This window comes from Notolepis coatsorum, assembly GCF_963971535.1.
Source record: "Notolepis coatsorum genome assembly, chromosome: 2".
NCBI classification, from domain to species: Eukaryota; Metazoa; Chordata; class Actinopteri; order Aulopiformes; family Paralepididae; genus Notolepis; species Notolepis coatsorum.
In genome coordinates, this window is record NC_140166.1 from 110,891,779 (window position 1) to 110,916,329 (window position 24,551).

Genomic DNA, 24,551 nt, shown 5'->3' on the forward strand with positions numbered 1-24,551 from the left:
TTACTTTTTCATTAAGGAAGGTCTCTGAAAGAAACATCTGCAGTTTCTATGTCGTGAGACGTTTGTACTGACGTCATCTGCAGTGTCTCTGTCGCGAGATGCTTGCACCGACTTAATCCTAAATTTAGCCTTTGAAACAGATGTGAAGTGTGCAGGAACAATCACAGCGACTTTCATCTTGAATGGAATGCGTCCCCCCTGCAGTTTTGTGGTTTAAAATCTTTCTCCAGCTCTACTGTCTTGAGCTACACTGTCAGCTTCTTCCAGTATGGCAGGATCACCATCTTCTTCTAGTTGACTTCTACCCTGATATTTGAGGTATGTACTGTGGAAGGGCACTAGTCCCATTCAAGCTACATCTTGTCCTCCTTGTCGACACCCTTGGCAGAAGTTTGCTTCTGGTTAAACCACTGTGTCCTTGTTGGTGCTCTTGGACTCATTCCATTTCAGCTACACCACTCTCTCCTTGTTGGTGCCAGTGGGAATAATTCTATTCAGGCTACGTCGTAGTCTTTTCCTCGGTTCCCCCGCCTGCCAGTTCCACTCCGGCTACACCATAGTCTCCTTGTTGGTGCCCTTGCTGAGGAAGTTGAGTGAGAGAGCGTGGTGGCGCGGTTTGTGTGTGGAACGCGTCGGTCGGGGGATCTGGAGTCTGACCCTTTGGTCCGTCTGCTTCCACATCTGGAATAGGTGTACGTGGTAACGCATGGACACCTGGCGGACACAGAGATGAAAACAACATGTTTATTGTAACATATAACATAACCTTGAATAGGGCATACAGACCCTGCTCTGCACCGCATCTGTTTAATATCCATTATATTATTTATAATTTTCACAACAATTGTATTGTTAATTAATGGACTGCATTTATATAGCACTTTTTATCCAAAGCATTGCAATTTATGCCTCACATTCACCCATTCACTCACACACCGACGGCAGGGGGCGACCATGCAAGGTGCCAACCTGCTCATCAGCAGTTAGGGGGTTAAGTGACTTGCTCACAGACACTTCGACGCGCTGCCGGGAGGAGTGGGAATCTAACCGGGAACCTTCTGATTACCAGACGACCGCTCTAAGCGACACTGTATATTTTGTTTACGTACTTTTATATTCAGAGTTAATTATATTGTTTACACTGTTTATATTTCCCATCTTTTTTATATTCAGATCTGTTTACTTTTACTCCTACGCATAGTATTATATTCAGATTAAAATTCTTTATTGCCATATTTATTGTGACATATAATACAACCGATAGGGCTACGGGATACAGACCCTCATCTGCACCTGTTTATCTTTCTCATATTTTTATATTCAGATCTAATTGTATGTCTTTCTACTATTACCCTGCCCATAGCTGTACATCCCCTCCCCCCTCCCCCATGCTGCTATGATGCCCAAATGTTCCCACGGGGATCAATAAAGGAATATCTTATCTTATCTTATCTTATCTTATCTGAGGCACCACCCTCTCTGTGCCTGACTGAGGAGAGCCACCGGTCAATTACTGACCGAGTGCGTTAGTAACATCGCCGGTCATAGAGATAACCAATAGCCCATAGTAACCACAGTACCTGTATGTGCATATAACAGAAGTGCATCATCTTACCACAGTCCAGAAGAGATATATGGTGAAGAGGGCCAGGGTGAGGACCAGGAGTCCCACAGCCTCCATGCTGTTGGTGTAGTAGAGGTCCATGGCTCCCTGTACACACAGCCATCCTGATAGGCTGGCCAGCGGCGTGATGAGCAGGAAGCAGATGGTGTCGCCACATAGAGTCCTCCTTTGGTGCTGTATGGATGGACTGCACAGCCACTGGGGGGGGGGGGGGGGGGGGGGGGGGTCACGGTCACATCAGATATACAGTAAGCTCCACGATCACTGCGATTCATTAACCTTTATTTAACCAGGGTAGACCCATTAAAATCTCTTTTCCAAGAGTGACCTGGCTGAGAATGGCAGCAGTACAGCAGTCTCATACAGTACACACACACACACACACACACACACACACACACACACACACACACACACACACACACACACACACACACACACACACACACACACACACACACACACACACACACACACACACACACACACACACACACACACACACACACACACACACACACACACACACACACTCACACAGTGTTAATGACACACCTGCACACACAATAATATAATAGTAGAGATGACTTGACAGCTTCCAAGAACTGTAGAGAACTTTCTCTCTCTTTCTCTTTCACACACACACACACACACACACACACACACACACACACACACACACACACACACACACACACACACACACACACACACACACACACACACACACACACACACACACACACACACACACACACACACACACACACACACACACACACACACACACACACACACACACACACACACACACACACACACACACACACACACACACACACACACACACACACTAATTGATTGAAGTTTATTTTATTTATTTATTACAATCAGATTAGCGCAAAAGTGCTTTTACAGTCAAAGTGCAGGGACGCCATGTGATCCTATTTCAATTTAAAACAATTACAGACATCAATAGAGTCTGTTTCTATAGCTTTCACTGCCTTTAAATTGTGGTGAGAGTTTAACAACAACAATTCAATTAAATTGAGCCCTTATTTAAAAAAAATAAAAAATAATGTTTAATTATGTTTTTATTTAAAAAAAGATTTGACAAGTCCGGCAGAGAGGAAGTATGGGAGGATAGATGGGGGAAGACATTCGGCAAAGGTCGCCGGGTCCGGGAGTCGAAGCCGGGACAGCCGTGTTGCACTACAGCCCAAATTTAGCCCTTATTTTACCAGGAAATCTAAATCTTCTTTTCCAAGGGAGACCTGGCCAAACATGGCAGCAGTGGTTACACAATGAAACATAAAACAGACAATGCAGTAGAAATATGACGTAGAAATACAAAGTGGTAAAGATTATTCAAAATATCGTAATGCTTTATCACAAGTCACAGTCAGGATCAGAAACAGGAGCAAATGTTTTGCATAAGATTGTAATTTAGCTGACGCTTGGCAACTAACAACTCTGGCAGCTAAGTAATATTTATTAATAAAAATGTCAGATATTGATTGAAGAAGTTTGTTTTTAGCCGACAATGGAAAATTGGGCGGGTTTCGGCTGTCCCGACTGTGGTGGGAAGTCCGGTCACATGGTTCTCACTATACCGCAGGGGCATCATGATCTAAGCATTTCATATAAAAGTATTCTGTACTTTTGTATGACAACTAATAAAGAAACTTGAGGATTGAGGATTTGCGTTGTTTCGAGGGATATAGCCGCTGTCAGCCACCAACAGCATATGTCTAGTTTTAATATGCTGGTGTAAGACTGGTTCAGTGAGTCAGCTGGAGAGCACAGCTATACTGTGGGGGAGGGGGTGGTTAGATTAGATTAAACTATACCAGGTCAGATTAGATTACATAATACTTATTGATCCCTAGCCGGGGAAACTCTCATATTATAATCTTCATGGCCATAGCATATAACTATGCTATTGATATATAATACATGTTGGCAATATATGGTAGAAAGAGGGGGACATAATAATAATAATAATAATATAAATTATATAAATGTTAACCATTATATAAACAGTTCACAGAAAATATATGTGTAAATAGGAGTGCTGTTCCTTTTCTAAGGATATTGAGCAATGAAAGATCTAATGGCTGTAGTTATATGTCCAATGTAATCTGCTAAGCATGGGAAATCTTTTTTGTTTATGTACAAAAAGCCAACATTCTGTCGCAGTTTACTTGCAAGGTTATCTACATGGCATTTAAATGTCAATTTCTCAACAATCCAGATGCCAAGATATTTATATTCTTTAACTCTCTCAATAATAGGCGCGGCTGGGTAGCGCAGCGGACCAAGCGTCTGTCTACCACCACAGAGCCAGTGGGATCGAATCCGGCTGTGGTGCCTCCGGCTTGGTCGACCGTCCATACTGACACAATTGGCAGTGTTAGCGGGTGGGAAGCCGGCGTGGGTGGGTCCTGGTTGCGTGTATCACTTCCGCAACGGATTTAGTCGGATTTCGGTTTCCGGGTTCGCCTGATTGGCCGCGACGGCCACGTGACACGCCGTGGCACGCCCCCGCGGCAGCGGCAGACTTCACTGCCGCTTTCCCACTTCAACGCCAGAGCAATATTGTCGCGCCATCTTCTGAGTGCAGAAATAATATTGTCGCGTTGTGGAAAGCAGGATGAGAGAGCGTAGATTTCAGTGTGTATCATTTAATCATTTATCATTTAACATTTGAAAGGCATACATTGTTGTCATACAGAAGTACAGAATACTTTTATCCAAAATGCTTCTTACTGTTACTGTTAGAGACTGTGCTAGACAAGATAAGTATGAAATAAAATAGTATAGCATGTAACATAGAAGTAAAAATAGAGGTCACGCTGTTCAGTATAGACATATGTACAATGTTCGATGCAGAATAGAAGTAACTGAGTTACCATACAATATACAATATACTATGCAATGTACTAATATACAATACGGCTCACATTTCCCACTTCAATGACAGAGCTGCTGTTTAATAATATTGTCGCGTTGTGGAAAGCAGGATGAGAGAGCGTAGATTTTATGCTATACTATTTTATTTCATACTTATCTTGTCTAGCACAGTCTCTAACAGTAACAGTAAGAAGCATTTTGGATAAAAGTATTCTGTACTTCTGTATGACAACAATGTATGCCTTTCAAATGTTAAATGATAAATGATTAAATGATACACACTGAAATGCAGCGCGTCTGCACTCAGAAGATGGCGCGACAATATTGCTCTGGCGTTGAAGTGGGAAAGCGGCAGTGAAGTCTGCCGCTGCCGCTGCCGCGGGGGCGTGCCACGGCGTGTCACGTGGCCGTCGCGGCCAATCAGGCAAACCCGGAAACCGAAATCCGACTAAATCCGTTGCGGAAGTGATACACGCGTCCTGGTCATTGTAAACAGCGACTCCTACAGTTCGGTCGGGGCGCCTGCACAGCAAGGGAAGGATCTGGGAGAGGTAGTGTGACCTTCCACACGTTACACTCTCCCAGTGAGAGTCCGCGCTGCCAGGTGAAAAGAAGCGGTGGGCTGGCAGTGGCTACACATGTGTCGGAGGAAGCATGTGATAGTATCCGCCCTCCCAGACCGACGGTAGGGGGTAGAGTGCGCAATGACCAGGAAGGGGATTGGGAATTGGCATAACGACTAACATTGGGATGGGAGAAAAACAAAAACAAAAAAATAATAAAAAAAAAAACTCTCTCAATAATAGACCCATTCACAGTGGATATATGCAAACGCTTTGGCTCTAGAGAAGAGCATGGACTTTGTTTTGTTTGCATTGAGTACCAGTTTAAGATTAACAAGCACATCCTACAAAGTATTCAATGAGTTGTACGTTTTCAATGGTTAGTTGTACAGTCAACAACACAATAGACAATAGTGTCATCTGCATAGAGTTGAGCCTGACAACCTCTCAATAAAGAGACAATATCATTCATATAAATTGTAAATAAGACCTCAGGTTTGAACCCGGCTGCGGTATGCCTTTTGTAATGGGCAAGAACTCTGACTGGACATTTGCCATTTTCACACACTGACGTGATACATAGCTCTGAAACCATTTGCAAACAGGTGTGTTAAAGCCAACATTCATTAACATTTGCAATAGAAGAGAGTGATCGACTGTGTCAAATGCTTTCAACAGATCTACAAAAAAAAGGCAACAAGTTCAAGTTTCTTTATTAGTTGTCATACAGAAGTACAGAATACTGTGCTAGGCAAAAATAGATAATAAAATAAGTATAGCAAGTATAAAATAGAAGTCAAGTACGAAGACAAAAATGTTCAGTATATACATATATACAATGCTCTATGTAGAGTAGAAGTAACTGAGTTAACATACAATATACTATACAGTGCAAAGCAGAAGTGGGATGAGGTACAATTTAGGTACAATATAATTTACAGTAAGGTGTAATGAGGTATGGGTTGTAGTGCAAATTCTTTACCGATAAATATAAAGTGTGCTTAGATGTACTAAAGTGGTTAAGTGGGTGCTGCAGTGAGTTGTATGTTTAAAGTGAGTGTGTGCATGTGGATGTGTGTGCTGTGAGTGCATTTGATGGTTGTTACATAGTGTTATTGTTCGTTGAGCATCCTGATGGCCTGGGGATAGAAGCTTCTTCTGAGTCTCTCTGTGCTTGCCATGAGACTCCGGTATCGCTTGCCTGACTGCAGCAGTTCAAAGAGGCAGTTGTTTGGGTGACTAGAGTCTTTGGTTATTCTCTTAGCCTTGCCCATGCACCGCTTGTTGTAAATGCCCTGGAGGGTGGGAAGCCCCCCTACAATTGTGTGTTCGGCTGAGCGGGCCTCTCTTTGTAGTCTGCTACGGTCTTGTGCGGTGCTATTCCCAAACCAGGAGGTGATATTGCCAGTCAGGATGCTCTCTATTGTGCATGAGTAGAAGTTCTTAAGGATCTTCTGACTGACTTGGACCTTCCTTAGGCATCTGAGGAAGTAGAGGCGTTGCCGTGCCTTCTTCACAACACTGTAAATGTGTGAGGTCCATGTCAAGTCCTTGGATATGTGGACTCCGAGGTACTTAAAACTGTTCACTCTCTCAACCGGTGCCCCGTCGATGCTGAGGGGGCTGTAGTCCCTGACCCCAACCTCCTAAAGTCCACAATCATCTCCTTTGTTTTGCTGACGTTCAGGGAGAGGCTGTTCTCTTGACACCATCCCGCTAGAACCTTGACCTCCTCCAGGTAGGCCCTCTCGTCGTTTGCAGAGACCAGGCCCACCACTACTGTGTCGTCAGCAAATTTGATGATTGTGTTGTTGTTCCGCTGTGCCACACAGTCATGTGTGTACAGGGAGTAGAGGAGGGGACTCAGAACACAGCCCTGGGGGGCCCCTATGTTGAGAGTGATGGATCAGGAGGTGCAGTTGCCTGCTCTCACCACCTGGGGTCTGCCCGTCAGGAAGTCCAAGACCCACTGGCAGAGGTCATAGTTCAAGCCCAGGTCACTGAGCTTGGCTATGAGTTTGGAGGGGACTATGGTATTGAATGCTGAGCTGTAGTCGATGAACAGCATTCTCACATAGTTCCCCTGCCTCTTGTCCAGGTGTGATGCTGCTGTGTGCAGCACATGGGCTATGGCGTCCTCCGTGGACCTGTTGGGGTGGTATGCAAATTGCAGGGGGTCCAGGTTGATGGGGAGGGAGGAGCAGATGTAGCCCTTTACTAGCTTCTCAAAGCACTTCATGGCTATGGAGGTGAGAGCTACAGGGCGGTAGTCGTTGAGGCAAGCAGGCTTGGAATGTTTGGGTACAGGGATAATAATGGACTTCTTCAGACAGGTGGGGATGACAGCCTGTTCCAAGGACAGGTTAAATATGTCAGTGAATACCGGGGCCAGTTGGTCGTCACAGACTTTTAGGACGCGGCCGGGGATACCGTCCGGTCCTGCTGCCTTCCTGATATTCACTTTCTTAAAGGTCCTCCTCACCTCATATTCTGTTACCCTGAACACTGAGTCTCCATCAGCAGTGTCCCCCCCCCTCCATTGCAGTGGATTGTAGGCTGGTGCTGTTATTCCCAGCCTCAAACCTTGCATAGAAGGTATTGAGATCATTTGCTAAGGAGATGTCACTGTTCAGCTTGAGGGAGGTGCCTTTGTAATCTGTCATCGTTCTGAGGCCCTGCCACATAGCTCTAGAGTCAGCCTGTTCATATTGGAGTTCAATTTTATCCCTGTAGCGCCTCTTTGCTTCTTTCACTGTCCTCCTCACGTTGCATATCGCCACCTTGTGGCAACAGTGTTTTCTTCTGTCATGGTCAGATACTATATAATTTACAACTAGAGTAGTGGCTATGTTTTGCTGTCAATACCCTTCTCTGTCGCCATTGACACCCCGTTATGTATTTTAAATGTCATTATGGAATATAATCGTTGCTAAATCAAAAAGGAGGCATTGTTTACATTATATGGTTCCTTTAATTCACTATATGAAACAGTTTTCCCATCACTGATTATATCTATATTTATTGTAACGTATAATATAACTGATAGGGAGAGGTACCCTCATTTGCACCTTTACACTGTTTATTTTTCTCATATTTTTATATTCAGATCTAATTGTATTGCCTATATTTTTTTTGTATTTTATTTTTTTATTATTTTTTAAACAAACATAATAAACAAACATGACAACACTCGATAAGATATACAGGCATTATTAACAGTGCACATCCAATAAAATCACCATATAGTTAAATGACTTATACAGGATATACCCCCAATACCTGCTATCTAATACCCTACACACATATGCTCTAGCTCGTACCCCCCCCTCCCGGACCCCCCATTGGATAATCCATCCATTATCCCTCGCTACCAGACATTACCATTATATGCTAGCTTTTATTTTCTCCACCACTTCTAACCACAATGTCATTTTGGATTCATTGAGACCCAAAATTCTTGCTGTGGATATTTCTTGATAAATCACATCGAGATATGTAATAATCCAGACCTTTCGGCACATTTTTTCCGGTTGGAACCATCGTGATGCTATCAGCTTTTTAGCCACTGTGATACCCGATAAAACCAATCTCTTTAGCTGTGGGTGTACTGCACACTCAAAAACATCATTCAGCAGTAATACAGAGGGGTGTACAGGTATATCCAGAGTTAAGAAATTTGATAATTGCTGGGTCACCTCTTTCCAGAATATCTTAACTGGTGGGCAGTCCCAGTACATGTGCATAAATGTCCCCTCGTCCCCATTTGTACATAAGGAGCATTTGGAGTCCTGTTTAAGACCCATTTTTTTCAGTCTTATAGGAGTCAAGTATGTCCTGTGAATATAGTTAAGATTTATTTGTTGATGGTCCGGGTTCCTTGATGTGAGTCGAACATTTGCCCAGGCTTCTTGCCAATCAAAATCACTTTCCAGGTCTGGTATATCCCTCCTCCAGACGGAATCTAGGTGGAGGGTTTCATACGAGGACGTTAGTAATTGATGATAAAAATCTGAAACAAAACCTCTCGATGTCTCTCTTTCATAGAAGAATTTGTGGTATCTGTGGTGTTCAATTGGTATCTTTAATGGAACACCATGATACTTCAAACATAACAATAACTGTATGTAAAAAAGATGTGTGGACTTGGTGAGATAAATTTTTTTGCGTATTTCTTCATAACTACAAAAACCCTGTTTGTTAAAAACATCCCCTAATGAGTGTATGCCTTGCTTTTCCCATATAGGGAATCTTATAGGTCGTTTTTCAATCAAGAGTGCATTGTTATTGAATAAGGGAGTATGATTATGCCATTTATGTGGGTTAGGATATTTTTTTTGTGTTTCACGTCATATCCGGATCGCATGAGTAATTATGGGGCCAAATTTCCGTTCGCATTGCTTAATTGATAGTTTAGTGTATGCTATGTCCTTCAGTCTATGTGGGGCTACTATATTTTCTTCTAATTTTCTCCAGGATACTAATGCTTGGGGATCAAACCATGTTGTCAATGGTCTTAAAGAGTATGCCTTAAAATAGTGGAGGGGGTAACGGTAGCATTGAGCTGAAGAAGTTGATTCTGGGTAGTATGTCCATCTTAACTATTGATATCCGTGCCTGTACTGAGTTTTTAAGTTTTGCCCACCTATCAAGGTCGTCTTTGATTTTGTTTTGGATTTTTGTGTAATTGTGCTTCACCGTTTGTCTTATGGTGGGGAATATTTCCACTCCCAAACATCTAAAGTGTTTTACCATAGGTATCTCTTCTGGGAGGGTTATATCTTTTTTTGCAGGGGCGTTAAGTGGAAGGAAAGCCGACTTCGGCCAATTTATCTTAAATCCCGATAAATCTCAAAAGTTCTCAATCAACTTGAGCAGATGAGGCAATGTGGTGTTGGGGTTTTGCATGAACAGTATTACGTCGTCCGCATATAAACAAATTGTATGTTGTGTGCCCTTGATTACGATTGGTTCCATGGATTGGGATTGTCTTATATATTGTGCTAAAGGCTCTAACGACAGATCGAATAGTCCGGGACTAAGAGGGCAACCCTGTCTAGCTGAGCGTGATACCGGAAAGATTCCGGAGGTGATTATACCTGTTGTAATAATGGCCGATGGGTCTTTGTATACTACTTTAATCATATCAATGAAACCTTTACCTAACCCCATCCTCTCTAATACTGCCCATAGATACGACCATTCCAGCCTGTCAAAAGCTTTCATTGCATCCAGGGACAGCATCGCCTTAGGTATGTTGTCGTCCTTGTCAGCATCTAGTACGTGCAGTAATCGTCTTATGTTATCAGTGATCAAGCGGCCTCTTATGAAGCCAGTTTGGTCCGGATGAACTAAAGACGTCATATGCTTTTGTAATCTGATGGCTAATACCTTAGAGTACAGTTTGATATCGGTTCCGAGGAGGCTTAAGGGTCTGTAACTACCGCACTCGGTGGGGTCTTTGTCTTTTTTAAGGAGGACTGTTATGAGTGCAATATTGTCGTTCTTATGGAAGTTCCCCTCCTTGACTGAGTACAAAAATCATATTTAGTAATAGGGGTCCAATTATGTCCCAACAAGAGAGGTACATTTCTGGTGGGATACCGTCTCTTCCAGGAGCCTTACCACTTTGCATTTCGGATATGGCCTTCTTGAGTTCCTCTAGTGTGATCGGTGTTTCTAACTGTTTAGCGTCATCCTCTGAAAGTTTAGGGAGATTAATTTGATTAAGATATGTGTCCATTTTGTTTTGACGAAGGTCGTTTCTGATTTATATAAGTTGGAGTAGAATTCTTTGAATGTCGCGTTTATTTTTTCAGGGTCTGTAATAAGTACTTGTTGTGCTCTAATGGTAGTTATATCTGCACATTTTGCATTCATTCTTAATCGCATGGCTAATAGGTGACTTGGTTTAGAACCTTGAGAGTACTGCTGTTGTCTTGTGCTACGTATTTGTATTTCCGATTTCCTGTAGCTCTCACCTCCATAGCCATGAAGTGCTTTGAGAAGCTAGTAAAGGGCTACATCTGCTCCTCCCTCCCCATCAACATGGACCCCCTGCAATTTGCATACCGCCCCAACAGGTCCACGGAGGACGCCATAGCCCATGTGCTGCACACAGCAGCATCACACCTGGACAAGAGGAAGGGGAACTATGTGAGAATGCTATTCATCGACTACAGCTCGGCATTCAATACCATAGTCCCCTCCAAACTCATAGCCAAGCTCAGGGACCTGGGCTTGAACTATGACCTCTGCCAGTGGGTCTTGGACTTCCTGACGGGCAGACCCCAGGTGGTGAGAGCAGGCAACTGCACCTCCTCATCCATCACCCTCAACATAGGGGCCCCCCAGGGCTGTGTTCTGAGTCCCCTCCTCTACTCCCTGTACACACACGACTGTGTGGCTCAGCGGAGTAGCAACACAATCATCAAATTTGCCGACGACACAGTGGTGGTGGGCCTGATCTCTGCCAACGACGAGAGGGCCTACCTGGAAGAGGTCAAGGTCCTGGCGGGATGGTGCCAGGAAAACAGCCTCTCCCTGAACGTCAGCAAAACAAAGGAGATGATTGTGGACTTCAGGAGGTCGGGGGTCAAGGACTACAGCCCCCTCAGCATCGACGGGGCACCGGTTGAGAGAGTCAACAGCTTTAAGTACCTCGGAGCCTACATATCCGAGGACTTGACATGGACCACACACATTGTTGTGAAGAAGGCACGACAACGCCTCTACTTCCTCAGGCGCCTAAGGAAGTTCCAAGTCAGTCAGAAGATCCTTAAGAACTTCTACTCATGTACAATAGAGAGCATCCTGACTGGCAACATCACCTCCTGGTTTGGGAATAGCACTGCACAAGACCGAAGCAGACTACAAAGAGTGACACGTTCAGCCGAACGCACAATCGGAGGGGGGCTCCCCACCCTCCAGAACATTTACAACAAGCGGTGCAGGGGGAAGGCTAAGAGAATTATTAAGGACTCGAGCCACCAGAACAACTGCCTCTTTGAACTGCTGCGGTCAGGCAAGCGATACCGGAGTCTCAAGGCGAGCACAGACAGACTCAGAAGAAGCTTCTATCCCCAGGCCATCAGGCTGCTTAACGAACAATGAACACTACACAACAACAACCATCAAACGCACATAGCACACACATCCACATGCACACACTCACTTTAACAAACACACTGTAGCACCCACTCCCCACACTTTATAGCACACACTCACTTTAAACAAACACACTGTAGCACCCACTCCCCACACTTTATATTTATTGATGAAGGATTGCACTACAACTCGTACACCTTACTGTAAATTGTACCTAAATTGCACCTCATCCCATTTCTGCATTTCTGCTTTGCACTATATAATATTGTACATTAGTACACTGCATAGTATTGTATATTATATGGTAACTCAGTTACGTCTATTCTGCATCGAACATTGTACATATGTCTATACTGAACACTGTGACCTCATTTTCTACTTCTAATTTACATGCTATACTATGTTATTTGATACTATCTTGTCTAGCACAGTCTCTGGAGCGTAACAGTAAGAAGCATTTTGTATCAAAGTATTCTGTACTTCTGTATGACAACTATTAAAGAAACTTTATATCTGTATATGTCTGTATATGGCATTGATCGCTTTTTTTAGTACATTAACTTGATTTTCCAGTCAAATTGAGTTGTTGTATTGTAAAGAATTAAATAACGTTGAGTTATGCACCGAGTTTGCATTCTCCCGTAGGAATACTGTAAGAGCTTCTTTGAGTTGTGTAATGAATTCCTTGTTATTAAGCAGCATCGAGTTAAATCGCCATCTTGGGGCTCGGGAAGATAGTATACCAAATGTTCCTTTTAGGAGTAAATAACAGTGATCTGATAATGCATTGGGTATAATTTCCACATCATATTTATCAAATAGTCTCGGGATGCAAAAACATAATCTATTCTGGATAATGTGTTATGTCTCGTAGATCGACAATAGTACTTCTCCGCCGCATCCGTGGAGAGCGAGCTTAAATCGACCTGTTGACTAGTTGTCCCCCTAAAGGCTCTTTTAAAAGCCACCTCAATAATCATGAATGAGCCCCGTTTCCTCATTTTAACTATGTTCTGATTCCACGTGGATGAAGTTGGTGATGTGTAATACGTTCGTTTGATGACCATCGTAGCTCAATACCAAGTCACCAGAATGATTTAGAGTTTCAATCATCCTTAGCTTCAGTGTGTCAATGTACAGTGTCCCCTACCCAACCTCCCCGCCTCCAATGTACAGTCCACCCACCCCACCTACCCAACCTCCTCCAATGTACAGTTTCTACGTCAAATGTATATACACTCTTTTTTTATCACAAACAGTACTGTATTTGCAAATCTGGTATGTCATAAATGTATAGATGTAGCAGTACTGTCTATCTGTATGTCGTGTGTGTCATATATGTTATGATGAATTGAAAATGGGGGACCCTGATGTAAACAAGACGAAAGTCTTTCTCTGGTCTGCATCCCCTTAACAATTGTATGTATTGAGCTGTACTGTACTGTACCCATTCTGCAATCTGTTAATAAACTTTTCAATCAATCAATCAATCTTCCGGGTCGTGGGGTTAAGTGATCGCCATAAGTCATTTACACCTGTAATCTTCGACCAATCCTTTAATGCATTAGATGATTTTTTTTGTTCGTTGGAAAAGGAGGGGTAAGATTTGTCCATCCTTGGATTCCAAATGGCATTAAAATCCGCACCAATTATAAATGAGTAATCGGGAAGGTCTAACATTGCTTTGGTAAGTGTAGTGAAGAAACCAACTTCGTACAGATTTGGGGCGTATACCGCTACCAACGCTATTTTCCTGTTCTTGTGTACAATCTTAGCTATAGTTATCCGACCATCTGCATCAGACCATACTCCCTTCAATTCAATATTCAACTTCCGTCTCACGACTATGGCTACTCCCCTAGTTCTCGTTCCAAAGGAAGAGTGACTAATGTTATGATATGTGTTGTCCGCTAACGTAGCTGTGTCTTTCTCTAAAATGTGCGCTTCGCTTAGCAGAGCCACGTCCACCTGTTCTTTTTTCATCAGTGTGAGCACGCTTTTGTGTTTGTGTTGATTATTTATTCCCCCAGTGTTCCAGATCATTATATTCAAACTAGCCATAATCTATACATGTTGTTTTATAGTCGTTGGTAATGCTTCTGGAGTGCGAAGCAGCAATAGATATACATCCAACTATTGAGGTCCCGTTGAGAGCTGAGCTTAAAAACATACATATATACAAATAAAAATCCCCTAATCCCCCCTCCCACCGAGAGTCGTACAGGACTGTGTTCCATAGACACATCCTACGCGTATGACTCCCTCCCTTAAGCCACCGGGTTTCCCAAAATGAGCTTTGTAACCCTAATCTTCCTATGCTAATTGCCATAGGATCTACAACTTTCATTCTAATTCAATAGAATGTCGCTTTTTGGTCTTGCGCCTTCCCATTAATGTAAAAACAATAGTGTGAAAAATGAAAAATATACCTTCAATGATATATTCATTTGAACCTTCTACTAACTTATGATGGAACCATCAGAAAGAGGAAAAGAGTGGAGAAAAATATCAACACCATCAAGAAAATAAGATAAAATTAAAAAAATTAAAAACAGAGTGAGAATTAAAATAAAACCCATCAGAGAAAAAAGAAAATGAAATAAAAATTAATAAAGAGAAAAAAAAATAGAGACTTTTAGAGCTACATTATGCAAATCAATAAATCAATGGAGTAATTATTTAAAATATTAGAATAACCTTGTCATGCTTGTACCTTTTGATGTGGCTGATGTTTTTTTTTAAATTTTTTAAAGCCTTATTAAACTTACGTCAATGGATCATGCTTATACATACCGGATGCTAATGTTAAAGTTACAGGCCTTCGTTGTAGGAGTGAATTATATTCTAGAAGGTTGTAGCATACCCTTGTGAATTCGTAAACACTGCTGTTATGTTCCAGAATGATCTTCCTACCCAGGAGTCATGACCTCATATTATTTTCCGGAATATTCCATTGTGCCCCTGAGCAGTCGAGAGAGGTGTCCAGAATATTCCAGAATGTTCCCAATGTCAATATTGGATTATTGTCTCCTCAGAGACCAGGGCCCTCATTCATCAACGTGACGTAGAAAATGTTCTATTTCCACACGTAAGCACAGAATTTAGAATGCGTGCACGCACAAAAGAAACGGGATTTACCACACGTGCGTACGCAGGTTCTACGCACACCTGTCATGATAAATATCACCTTGGCCCTGCGCCGAGGCTCGTGCACACTTTCACGTATTTGCATACCAAAACCGCCCCGATTAACCATATACGGTAATGGACACCCCCATGAAATGTGGAAGAATGGACTAAACCGAGGGTGTTGTACACTGTCGGATATTATATCTATTAACTTCCTAAAAGACCATTGCTGCCTGGACACCGCAAACACTAATAAAGACCATTAACCACTGTTTTGCCGTTGCCCGTTAGTGTCATTAATGCATGCTGGAATAAGAATGCCTTTCTTAATTTATTTTTAATATTAATAATTATTATAATACAATAAAAGACAGCTCCGTCTTTTAATACACATATATTGTACAGTAACGTCAAATAAATACTACAGTCCCCGCTGAAATAAAGGTTCTGCACGCACATACCAGCAGTGATCTACAGCATAAAAGATAGCCACTTTATAATACTATTCTGAGTAGATAATTCATCTGTATCGCAACAGAGTCACGGATCTGGTCGGGGCAGGTAGCATTATGTCGGGAAAATCCTTATGAAATAAACAAAAGTGAATTAAAGAATTTAAAAACAAAGTTTAGCATATTAAATCGTTTTATAAGCTTTCTGAGTAGATAATTCATCTGTATCGCAACAGAGTCACGGATCTGGTCGGGGCAGGTAGCATTATGTCGGGAAAATCTTTATGAAATAAACAAAAGTGAATTAAGGAATTTAAAACGAAGTTTAGCATATTAAATCGTTTTATAAGCTTATAGCTTTTTTCGTGCTGATTTGAGAAGGGTCCAGCTGCAGAGCCGGAGAGCAACTCTCAGGGCCAAGATAGCACTTATACTATTTTGAGAGAGACAGCAGAGAGACAGACAGCAGAGAGACAGACAGACAGACAGACAGACACTGTTCCACAGTGTGTGTGTGTGTGTGTGTGTGTGTGTGTGTGTGTGTGTGTGTGTGTGTGTGTGTGTGTGTGTGTGTGTGTGTGTGTGTGTGTGTGTGTGTGTGTGTGTGTGTGTGTGTGTGCGTGCGTGCGTGTGTGTGACTACTAGTCTAATGGTAGAGACTCAGCCCCCCCCCCCCCCCTCTGGACCACCTCCTAGTAGAGACTTCTCTAGGAAGAAGACGAAGATGAGGATTAAGGCGAGACACTGCAGGTGAATAGGCAAATATACTTTTTTTGTTGATTTTGAGATTTTGTTATATTTTGCTTCCTAAACATGTCTTCTATGAAACTAGTGACAATAAAACGTCAATAACACACATTTAGTTGTTCATTTTACTTCATTTTGCCTTATTGCATCCATAAATGTCCACATATTTAATGGGGAAGTGCCTCATTTGCATATATAAACATACATTTCAGAAAACTTGTCTCTACTAGGAGGTGGTCCAGAGGGGGGGGGGGGGGTCTCTACTGGGAGGTGGTCCAGAGGGGGGGGGGGGTCTCTACTAGGAGACTAGTGGTCACACACACACACAGTGTCTATCTGTCTGTCTCTCTGCTGTCTGTCTCTCCAGCTCTGCAGCTGGACCTTCTCAAATAAGCACGGAAAAGCTTTTAAGCTCATAGCTCCAATTTGGGTCCCAAATTGCGGTACAAATGAAGGAGGTGTCTCGGGTAGTGGACTCTAGTTAATATTATGTTCTCTCTGCACTTAGACTGCCCCTCATTCATTCATTCATCCCTATCTGATGCTATCTCTGAAAACAGTTCCTGCGAGCGCAGTCAGTGCACCCGATAACCGATAATATAAACCTGCATTCATTCGGAGAGAAAGACCTATTCCACATGCTATTTAGGGTTTGACAATAATTACACTAATATCGCTATTTCACAATGAACTATAATGAATTACGGGGGTCATACAGAACACGTCAGTCAAGATTATTTCCGCGTTGAAACTAATGCATGCAACTGATCTATGCCGTCCGTCTGCAGTCCCCATATTCTACCACTGGGCGTCAGCTATGCATGCTCCAAGCTGTGCGTAAATATAAGCACGAAGTCAAGTTCAAGTTGAAATTGATGAATCCCACACTTTGCTTAGAAATGGTCGTACGCACAGGTTAAGCACATATCTGTGCCTAAGTCACGTTGATGAATGAGGGCCCAGAAGTCTATAAATATAATGTCTTACGAACCGTAATAAACACCTTGTGCCTTGGTGTTGCCAGCATGCATATCATCTGTTGCTTTTGTTGAGCCGTGGTGAAGTCATTCTAATAAACATATTAAAATACTAAGAGGTGGAGAAAAAAAAATTGAGAAAAAGAGAAAGGTGAGTAGGCTTATCTGATTCGAGCTCGGGGGACCAGATCCATGTTGATTCATGTAATCCTCAGCGTCTTTAGGCGTGCGTAATCCATGCCTGATACCGTCTTTCCCCAAGATCGATAGTAGTGCCGGGTACTTAAGGCTTGGTTTAAGAAATCTCTTAAACAATCTCTGCATCACATCCTTGAAGGGGACACGCTGAGCGATGGCCTCCTTGCATAGATCTTCGTAGATGGATATTGGATTCTCACCATATTTCAGTTTCCCCCTTTGATTGCGCGCCCCTCTGATGATGGCGTCTCTTATTACTGTCTTGCGCAGAGTAGCAATGATAACCCTCGGACCGTTGCCTCTTTGGTCTCGTGTACCGATTCTGTAACATTGGTCCACTATCGGCGCTGTGGGTAGGGTGTGGTTACCTAGGATATCTACTAACACAGTTGGAAAACTGTCATCTGTGCAATTGACTGATTCATCCAGTCCCACAATACGGATATTATTTCTCAGGTTTCAGGTTTCAGGTTTTTATTTAGACTCCACAACATAAACAGATCGTTAATCCAGCTTACATTGCTGTCAAGGATAGTAACGTAAAAGCCTCTTGACTTATTTCCATCGTTGTCCTTGGGTGTCAAGGATGCTAGAAACACACAACTTGTTGTGAAGGGCCAGATTAAACCGAATATATATATTTATTTATATATATATATTTAATTGTATTTGTATATTCTCTAATATTCCCTGATATCCCTTGTATATTCCTTGTACAATATGCATTGAATATCCATTCTAGCCTACTGAACATCCCATAATAGTCTCCATTCTACTATTGGTCGAGACCTTGGTGCCAGGCTGCCATACCCCTCAGACCCAGTTCAAACGTACCGCTCGACATGTACGAACAAGTCCTAGTTCCGCGTAGGAATTTGGCTACCGCACCACTAATGGGACTATTTGTTCATAGTGCGTATATATACTGCGCTACTAAAGTAGGACTTTCTTTTCAGTCCAGTTTCTTACCCTCCAATAGAGTCACAGACGTAAAGCCTCCCCGCGACGCCACGTGTGGGAGTAAGGCCAAGTTCGCCTACCATCGGTATTGAGACATCGTGTATATTAATATTTGAATAGTCATATTTGGCACTATATCGTCGAGTTGGACGTAGTCTATTAAGCTAATAATAGTCTGTTAATATATAGTGCTTCGTGCGGTGAGAATACTACCGTAGTCAGTACCCCATCGTTTCGGGCAGAGAACTGGCTGCTTACCCAGGGTGGTTGACCCTATGTGAAGCTGCACCCGAGGAGCCCCAGAGCCGACGAGCGAGTGGACCTGTATACCGGATTATTCTACCGACGACAGCCCGCCTTCCCAGGCACGGATTATGCTTTGGATACTTTGATTATTCCATGGATAAAGACCCCCGACACTGCCGTGTGTTGGAACCCCCCCCCCTGGAGAGGACGCAAGGTGAGGAGACGCTCTGCAAGACGAGGTCTCTTCACGTCTCTCCCCCGTGGACCGGAGAGAGCCGGCCCACAAAGAGTACACCTGCTTTCATCTGTGGTCCAAGGATCGCCGGCGCATTGAACGGCACTACAGTGGGTTCACCTGGGATACCCTTGGCCGGACGAGGCAGCTGGATTCTACCCCCCCCCCTCCTACTCCTGTCGGCTTACAAGCGACCGGATTAAACCCCTCTAGTGTATCCAGCCTATAATCATTAAAGTATCATTGCTGTTATTCCTTAACTATTCCAGGTCGTATATTTACCACCTGCGCCTTCAGAGATTGGACATTCTCTATTGATATACCGACGAATACTCCTTGCCATAAAAGTGCATACTATTTCAATTCATAAATGTAATTAAGTGATTAAGTGTTTATTCTACACACCATCGCTGTGTAGGAAATAAAGACCTGTTTCTAATTCGTACATTTGTGTTGGATCCGTTTCATCTACGTGAGAGTGTTCATGATAATATATTTATGCCGTGTACTGGGTGGCCGAATATTAAGTACAAAGGTAGTGGTAGTAAGTATCATATCTAGTAATACAGTCAGGGAATTGTACCCCTCAGTTACAATTGGTCCTTCGAGCCGGATGGTAATTAGTGTAATATTAATATAGTGTTATTAATATTGAAATGGCCTATGATGAACACTCCACGAAACGATCCTCCTAACCAACGCCCGCAGCGCGAACGACGGCTCCCTCAGTACTTAGAGGCTTACGCTGTCAGTCAACAACCTAGTCTTCTACTAACAGTAAACGCGGTAAAACTAGAAAGTAAAAGTATGTCTAACCCCAACGCCCAGACTACCCCGACCATAGAGGCCCCTACGGGCTCTAATGTAACTGACCAAGTTCACGGTGGGGACCAGTGGGAACCAGACATGACTTCACACCCCGCCAGTACTGAAGAAGTAGTCCCCGATGAGTCCCGGGAGGAATACAACGCTACCGAGAGAGAACTCGGCACGGAAGAAGACGGGGAGAGCACCGTGGAGATAGAGCTCCAAGGCTCCGCAAGGAGTACCCCGAGGGAAGGCTCCCCTATACAACCGCCTTCTCCCAGCGAGGCAGAGAGGACCATACAGCAGGCATTCCTCGTCAGCCTGAAAGCCTCTACTGAACGCGATAGACTCCAGGGTGAACGCGATCGATTGCAGATACAGCAACGGAGCGAAGAAGAGCACATACGCCTGGAAATAAGACGCATTCAGATGGAAGAGAATGTGGCCCGAGACCGAGCAGACAGCCAGCGAGCAGCTGCTGGTGCTCTACGGGACGCAGAGCGCGACAGACAGCAAGCGCAACTAATAGAACAGCTGATCAGACGGACAACACCCTCTCCCTCCGCCAGAGGCTCCAGGAACTCGTCTAGACACACCTCCAGGGCGGCATCCCCTAGCCGAGTAAACAACCCTGAACTTGACCAACAGACGAGGTCTATACCCCCCACAGACCACCTCCCCCCACCGGTCCAAGCGAGACCTAGCAACCGGGAAGGAGCAGCATATCCTGTGGAGAGGCTAAACCAGAGACTACAAGCACTGGATGACCTAACTGAAGACGAAGAGGAAGAGGAGGAGAACCACGCCCGAAGACAGCACAGTACTCTACCGGACCAGGAGGTCCGGTACAGCCCAGGCTATACTCCCGCGGAGCTGCGCTACAGACCCCCGACTCTATACACGGGTGAGCACGACGCACGACCCGCACCGAGGAACAGCACCTGGACAAGCGGGCCATGGTACACTGCCGGTACCAGCCCATACCAAGGAGCGGGAGGAGACTCGCCTAGGAGGCCTCTCCCCCAACGCTCGCCGATGTATCCACAGTCAGCGTCATACATTGGCACGCCTATGGTACCCGACTTCACCCAAGAGAACCGGGCCCAGTATACAGAACTCTGCATGTGTCTGCAGACCATGTTGGTGGATGTATTGGATGAACGCCACAAATACGCCATCCTACTGCAGCACTTAAAGGTGCCCCGCGCACATAATATAGCGCTCGCCTACGCGACTTCCACCACCCCATACACAGCAGCGCTGGTAGCATTGGACCAGAGGTATGGGCGCATATGGGATTACGTGATCCAGGAGATCCGACACATCGACCGCTTACCCCCAGCAATAGACAATCGAGCACTGGACGACCTGTCCATCAGAGTGCAGTCCCTGGTAGGGATGTTGGGAGCGCAAAGAGAGAAGGGGAAGTATGAACTTTACGCCAACTCAAATGTGGAAAGGATCCTGGAGAAGCTGCCGCCCGCTCGTCAGGAGCGCTTTAGGCGGCAGAGGGACCACAGAGACCCGAATGGCCCCGAACCGAACCTCCTCGATCTAGCAGACTTCCTGGCGAGAGAAGTCAGCAGCCTACGGCTAGATACATTCGGACGGAGCACCCCTGGCTCCAGAGAAGGAACCAGACGACTAAATGATGGAAGAAGATCGGTGACTGTGATGCACCAATCGGAGTCAGTACCGAGCAGCAGGAGCCACAGTACCCCCTCCAGAACGGAGAAGTGGAAGATAGTGTGCCCCTACTGTGAGAAAGAACACTGGCTAGCGCAATGTGACTCCTTCCCCAAGCTGAACGCGGAGGAAGCAGGTCAATGGATAAAGTCCAACAAGCGCTGTTTTCGCTGTGCGCGCTCACACATGGCAGCCGAATGCCGCTTAAAGAAAAGGTGCACCAAGTGCGATGGAGCCCATCTGGACATACTTCACGACAGTAACAGACGGCGCCCTTCACCTGCACCATCCAGCCGCAAAGCGAGCGTCATGTACATCGATCCCGCCAGCAGCAGTGGAGCCCGAGTACTCCTAAAAGTAGTGCGTGTGACACTAAGCTACCAGAATAAAGTCCTGGACACTTACGCCGTCCTCGATGACGGGTCAGAGAAGACCCTGCTGCTCGCCTCCGCTGCGGCCCAGCTAGGGCTGCGGGGAAGCGAAACCCAAATGACAATTCGGACAATAAGACGAGATTTGAAGACGATAAAGGGCGAGAATGTCTCATTCTCTATCGCAGCAAGCGGCCAGCCTGAGCGACGGTACCAGATTGCAGACGCTTTCACCAGCCAAGAAATAGGACTGTCGCGGTACACATACCCCGTCGCCAAGCTGATGGAGAAATATGCACATCTGCGCAAGTTACCGATCCCGCTCATAGACAATGCTATGCCGACCCTGTTGATAGGCTCCGACCATGCAGACCTCATTGTCCCGATAGACCGGGTTCATACCGGACCCCGAGGCTGTCCTGCAGCAGTCGAGACCCGTTTGGGATGGACTCTCCAAGGCCCGCTCGCCAAATCTCTCAACCGAAGTACAGCCACTAGATGTCTCCACTCCCGAGTCACAGAGGGAGAAACCGCACTCCTGCAACACGTAGAGCGGCTATGGACCCTAGAACAAATGCCCTTTAAGAACGGAAAGAAAGACATTCGCTCTAAAGATGACATTTACGCAATTCACCTCCTCGAGACAGGGACCAAGAGAGTCCCGGTCAACGGCGTGTTGAGATACGCCACGCCACTCCTGCGGCGAGAAGGAATGCCTACTTTCCACGCCAAGACAGACGCCACAGAACGGTACCTGCTGAACACGGAGCGGCGCTTAGCCAAGAACCCCGCCCAAGAGAGTGTATACCGTGCTGAGATTGAGAAGCTCATCACAGCGGGACACGTCACAAAGATGGACATTAAAGAGGCTGACCAGACCACTGAATCGTGGTACGTGCCCCACCACAAGGTCCATCACAACGGTAAAGACCGCATAGTATTTAACTGCAGCTACCAGATCGGATCCCAAAATCTGAATAAAGAGTTACTGCCCGGTCCCACACTCGGCCCCTCCCTACTCGGCGTTCTACTCCGCTTCCGCCAGGAAAAGGTGGCCATCAGCGGGGACATTAAAGGAATGTTCCTGCAGGTGAGATTAGTAGAGGCGGACAAGCCCCTGTTACGGTTCCTATGGAGAGAGAAGCCAGGAGATGAGCACCCAGCCATCTACCAATGGGAAGTCCTCCCCTTCGGAACGACGTGCAGCCCCTGCTGTGCGACATTTGCATTACAGAAACATGTAGCAGAGGACCCAGCAGCGGACGAAGAGGTCCGACACAGCGTAAAGAACAGCTTCTACGTAGACAACTGTCTACAAAGCCTTTCAACCCAGGAAGAAGCCGAGGCTCTCCTGATTAAACTCCGCGCCTCATTGATCAAAGGCGGCTTTGATCTCAGGCAGTGGGCCAGCAGCGATCCGCAAGTACTGCGCAGCCTCTCCTCCGAGGACAAGGCAGCCAGCAGCGAGACCTGGATGGCTACAATCCCGGGAGAAGCCCAGGAGATGACCCTGGGATTGGTGTGGCGATTCAAAACAGATTCGCTTCACTACAGACACAAGCCCCTGACTACGGAGCAGGGAAGGCCGGCGGCGGCGCCGACCACCAGACGGAGTGTGTACACAACACTCGCCCGACAATATGACCCGCTAGGATGTATTCTACCGTACACCACCAGGGCAAAAATGATTGTACGAGCATTGTGGGACAAGGACCAGGGCTGGGACGACCCCATTCCCGCACCTCTTGCATCCACCTGGAGAGAGTGGGAGATGGAGCTCCACTCACTCCCAGGCGTTAATATGCGCCGAAGCTACTTCCCACCCACGGTGAGGCCAGAGACATGTAAAATGGACTTACACGTCTTCAGTGACGCCTCAGAGGTCGCATACGGATCAGTAGCCTACTTGCGGGCCCAAGACCAGGGGGGAGAGATCTACACAGCATTTGTCCTCGCCCGCTCGAGAATAGCCCCACGCAAGCAACAATCTATCCCACGTCTAGAGCTCTGCGCAGCCCTAGCCGGAGCGCACCTAGCCACGCTCATCCAACGTGAGCTCACCATACCGGTGTCTAGAACAATCCTGTGGTCAGATTCCACGACGGTACTCGCCTGGATCAAATCGGACTCATGCAAGTACAAAGTCTTCGTGGGAGTCAGAGTCACCGAGATTCAAGACTTAACCGAAGAGTTAACCGGAGAAACAGAGTGGCGCTACGTTGATACAAAACAGAACCCAGCTGACGTCATCACCCGGGGGATGCCCCTGGATGACCTCACCCGTCGCAATGTCTACAGTGACGGCCCCGCATTCCTAAGACTCCCGGAAGGACAGTGGCCCATGCCTATCCCGAGGGAAGCAAGTCCAGAGGAGGTGGAAATTAAGAAGTCTGTGTTCTGTGGATTGAGCACCGTAGCCTCCACCGACCCTAACATAAACGATTGCACGTCCATAGAGAGTGCACAACAAAGAACATTCCTGCGGTACCACCCGGAGTGCAAGTCCCCCGCTGATATGTCAGCAGCTAACTACGAGGAA

At 45.3% G+C, this 24,551-nt stretch overlaps 1 protein-coding gene across 1 annotated transcript in view; it reads right to left on the reverse strand.

The window, feature by feature from the left end:
* Nucleotides 1-549: 549 nt before the first annotated feature.
* The window catches only part of LOC311247957 (E3 ubiquitin-protein ligase MARCHF3), a gene marked incomplete at both ends in the record, with an annotated part of 42,394 nt that continues 18,392 nt past the window's right edge, over nucleotides 550-24,551 (reverse strand). Inside the window, 2 exons of the mRNA XM_084337949.1 lie at nucleotides 550-714; nucleotides 1,616-1,822. Of these exons, the coding sequence (XP_084194075.1) occupies nucleotides 550-714; nucleotides 1,616-1,822 (372 nt within the window). The remainder of the gene's footprint in view (nucleotides 715-1,615; nucleotides 1,823-24,551) is intronic.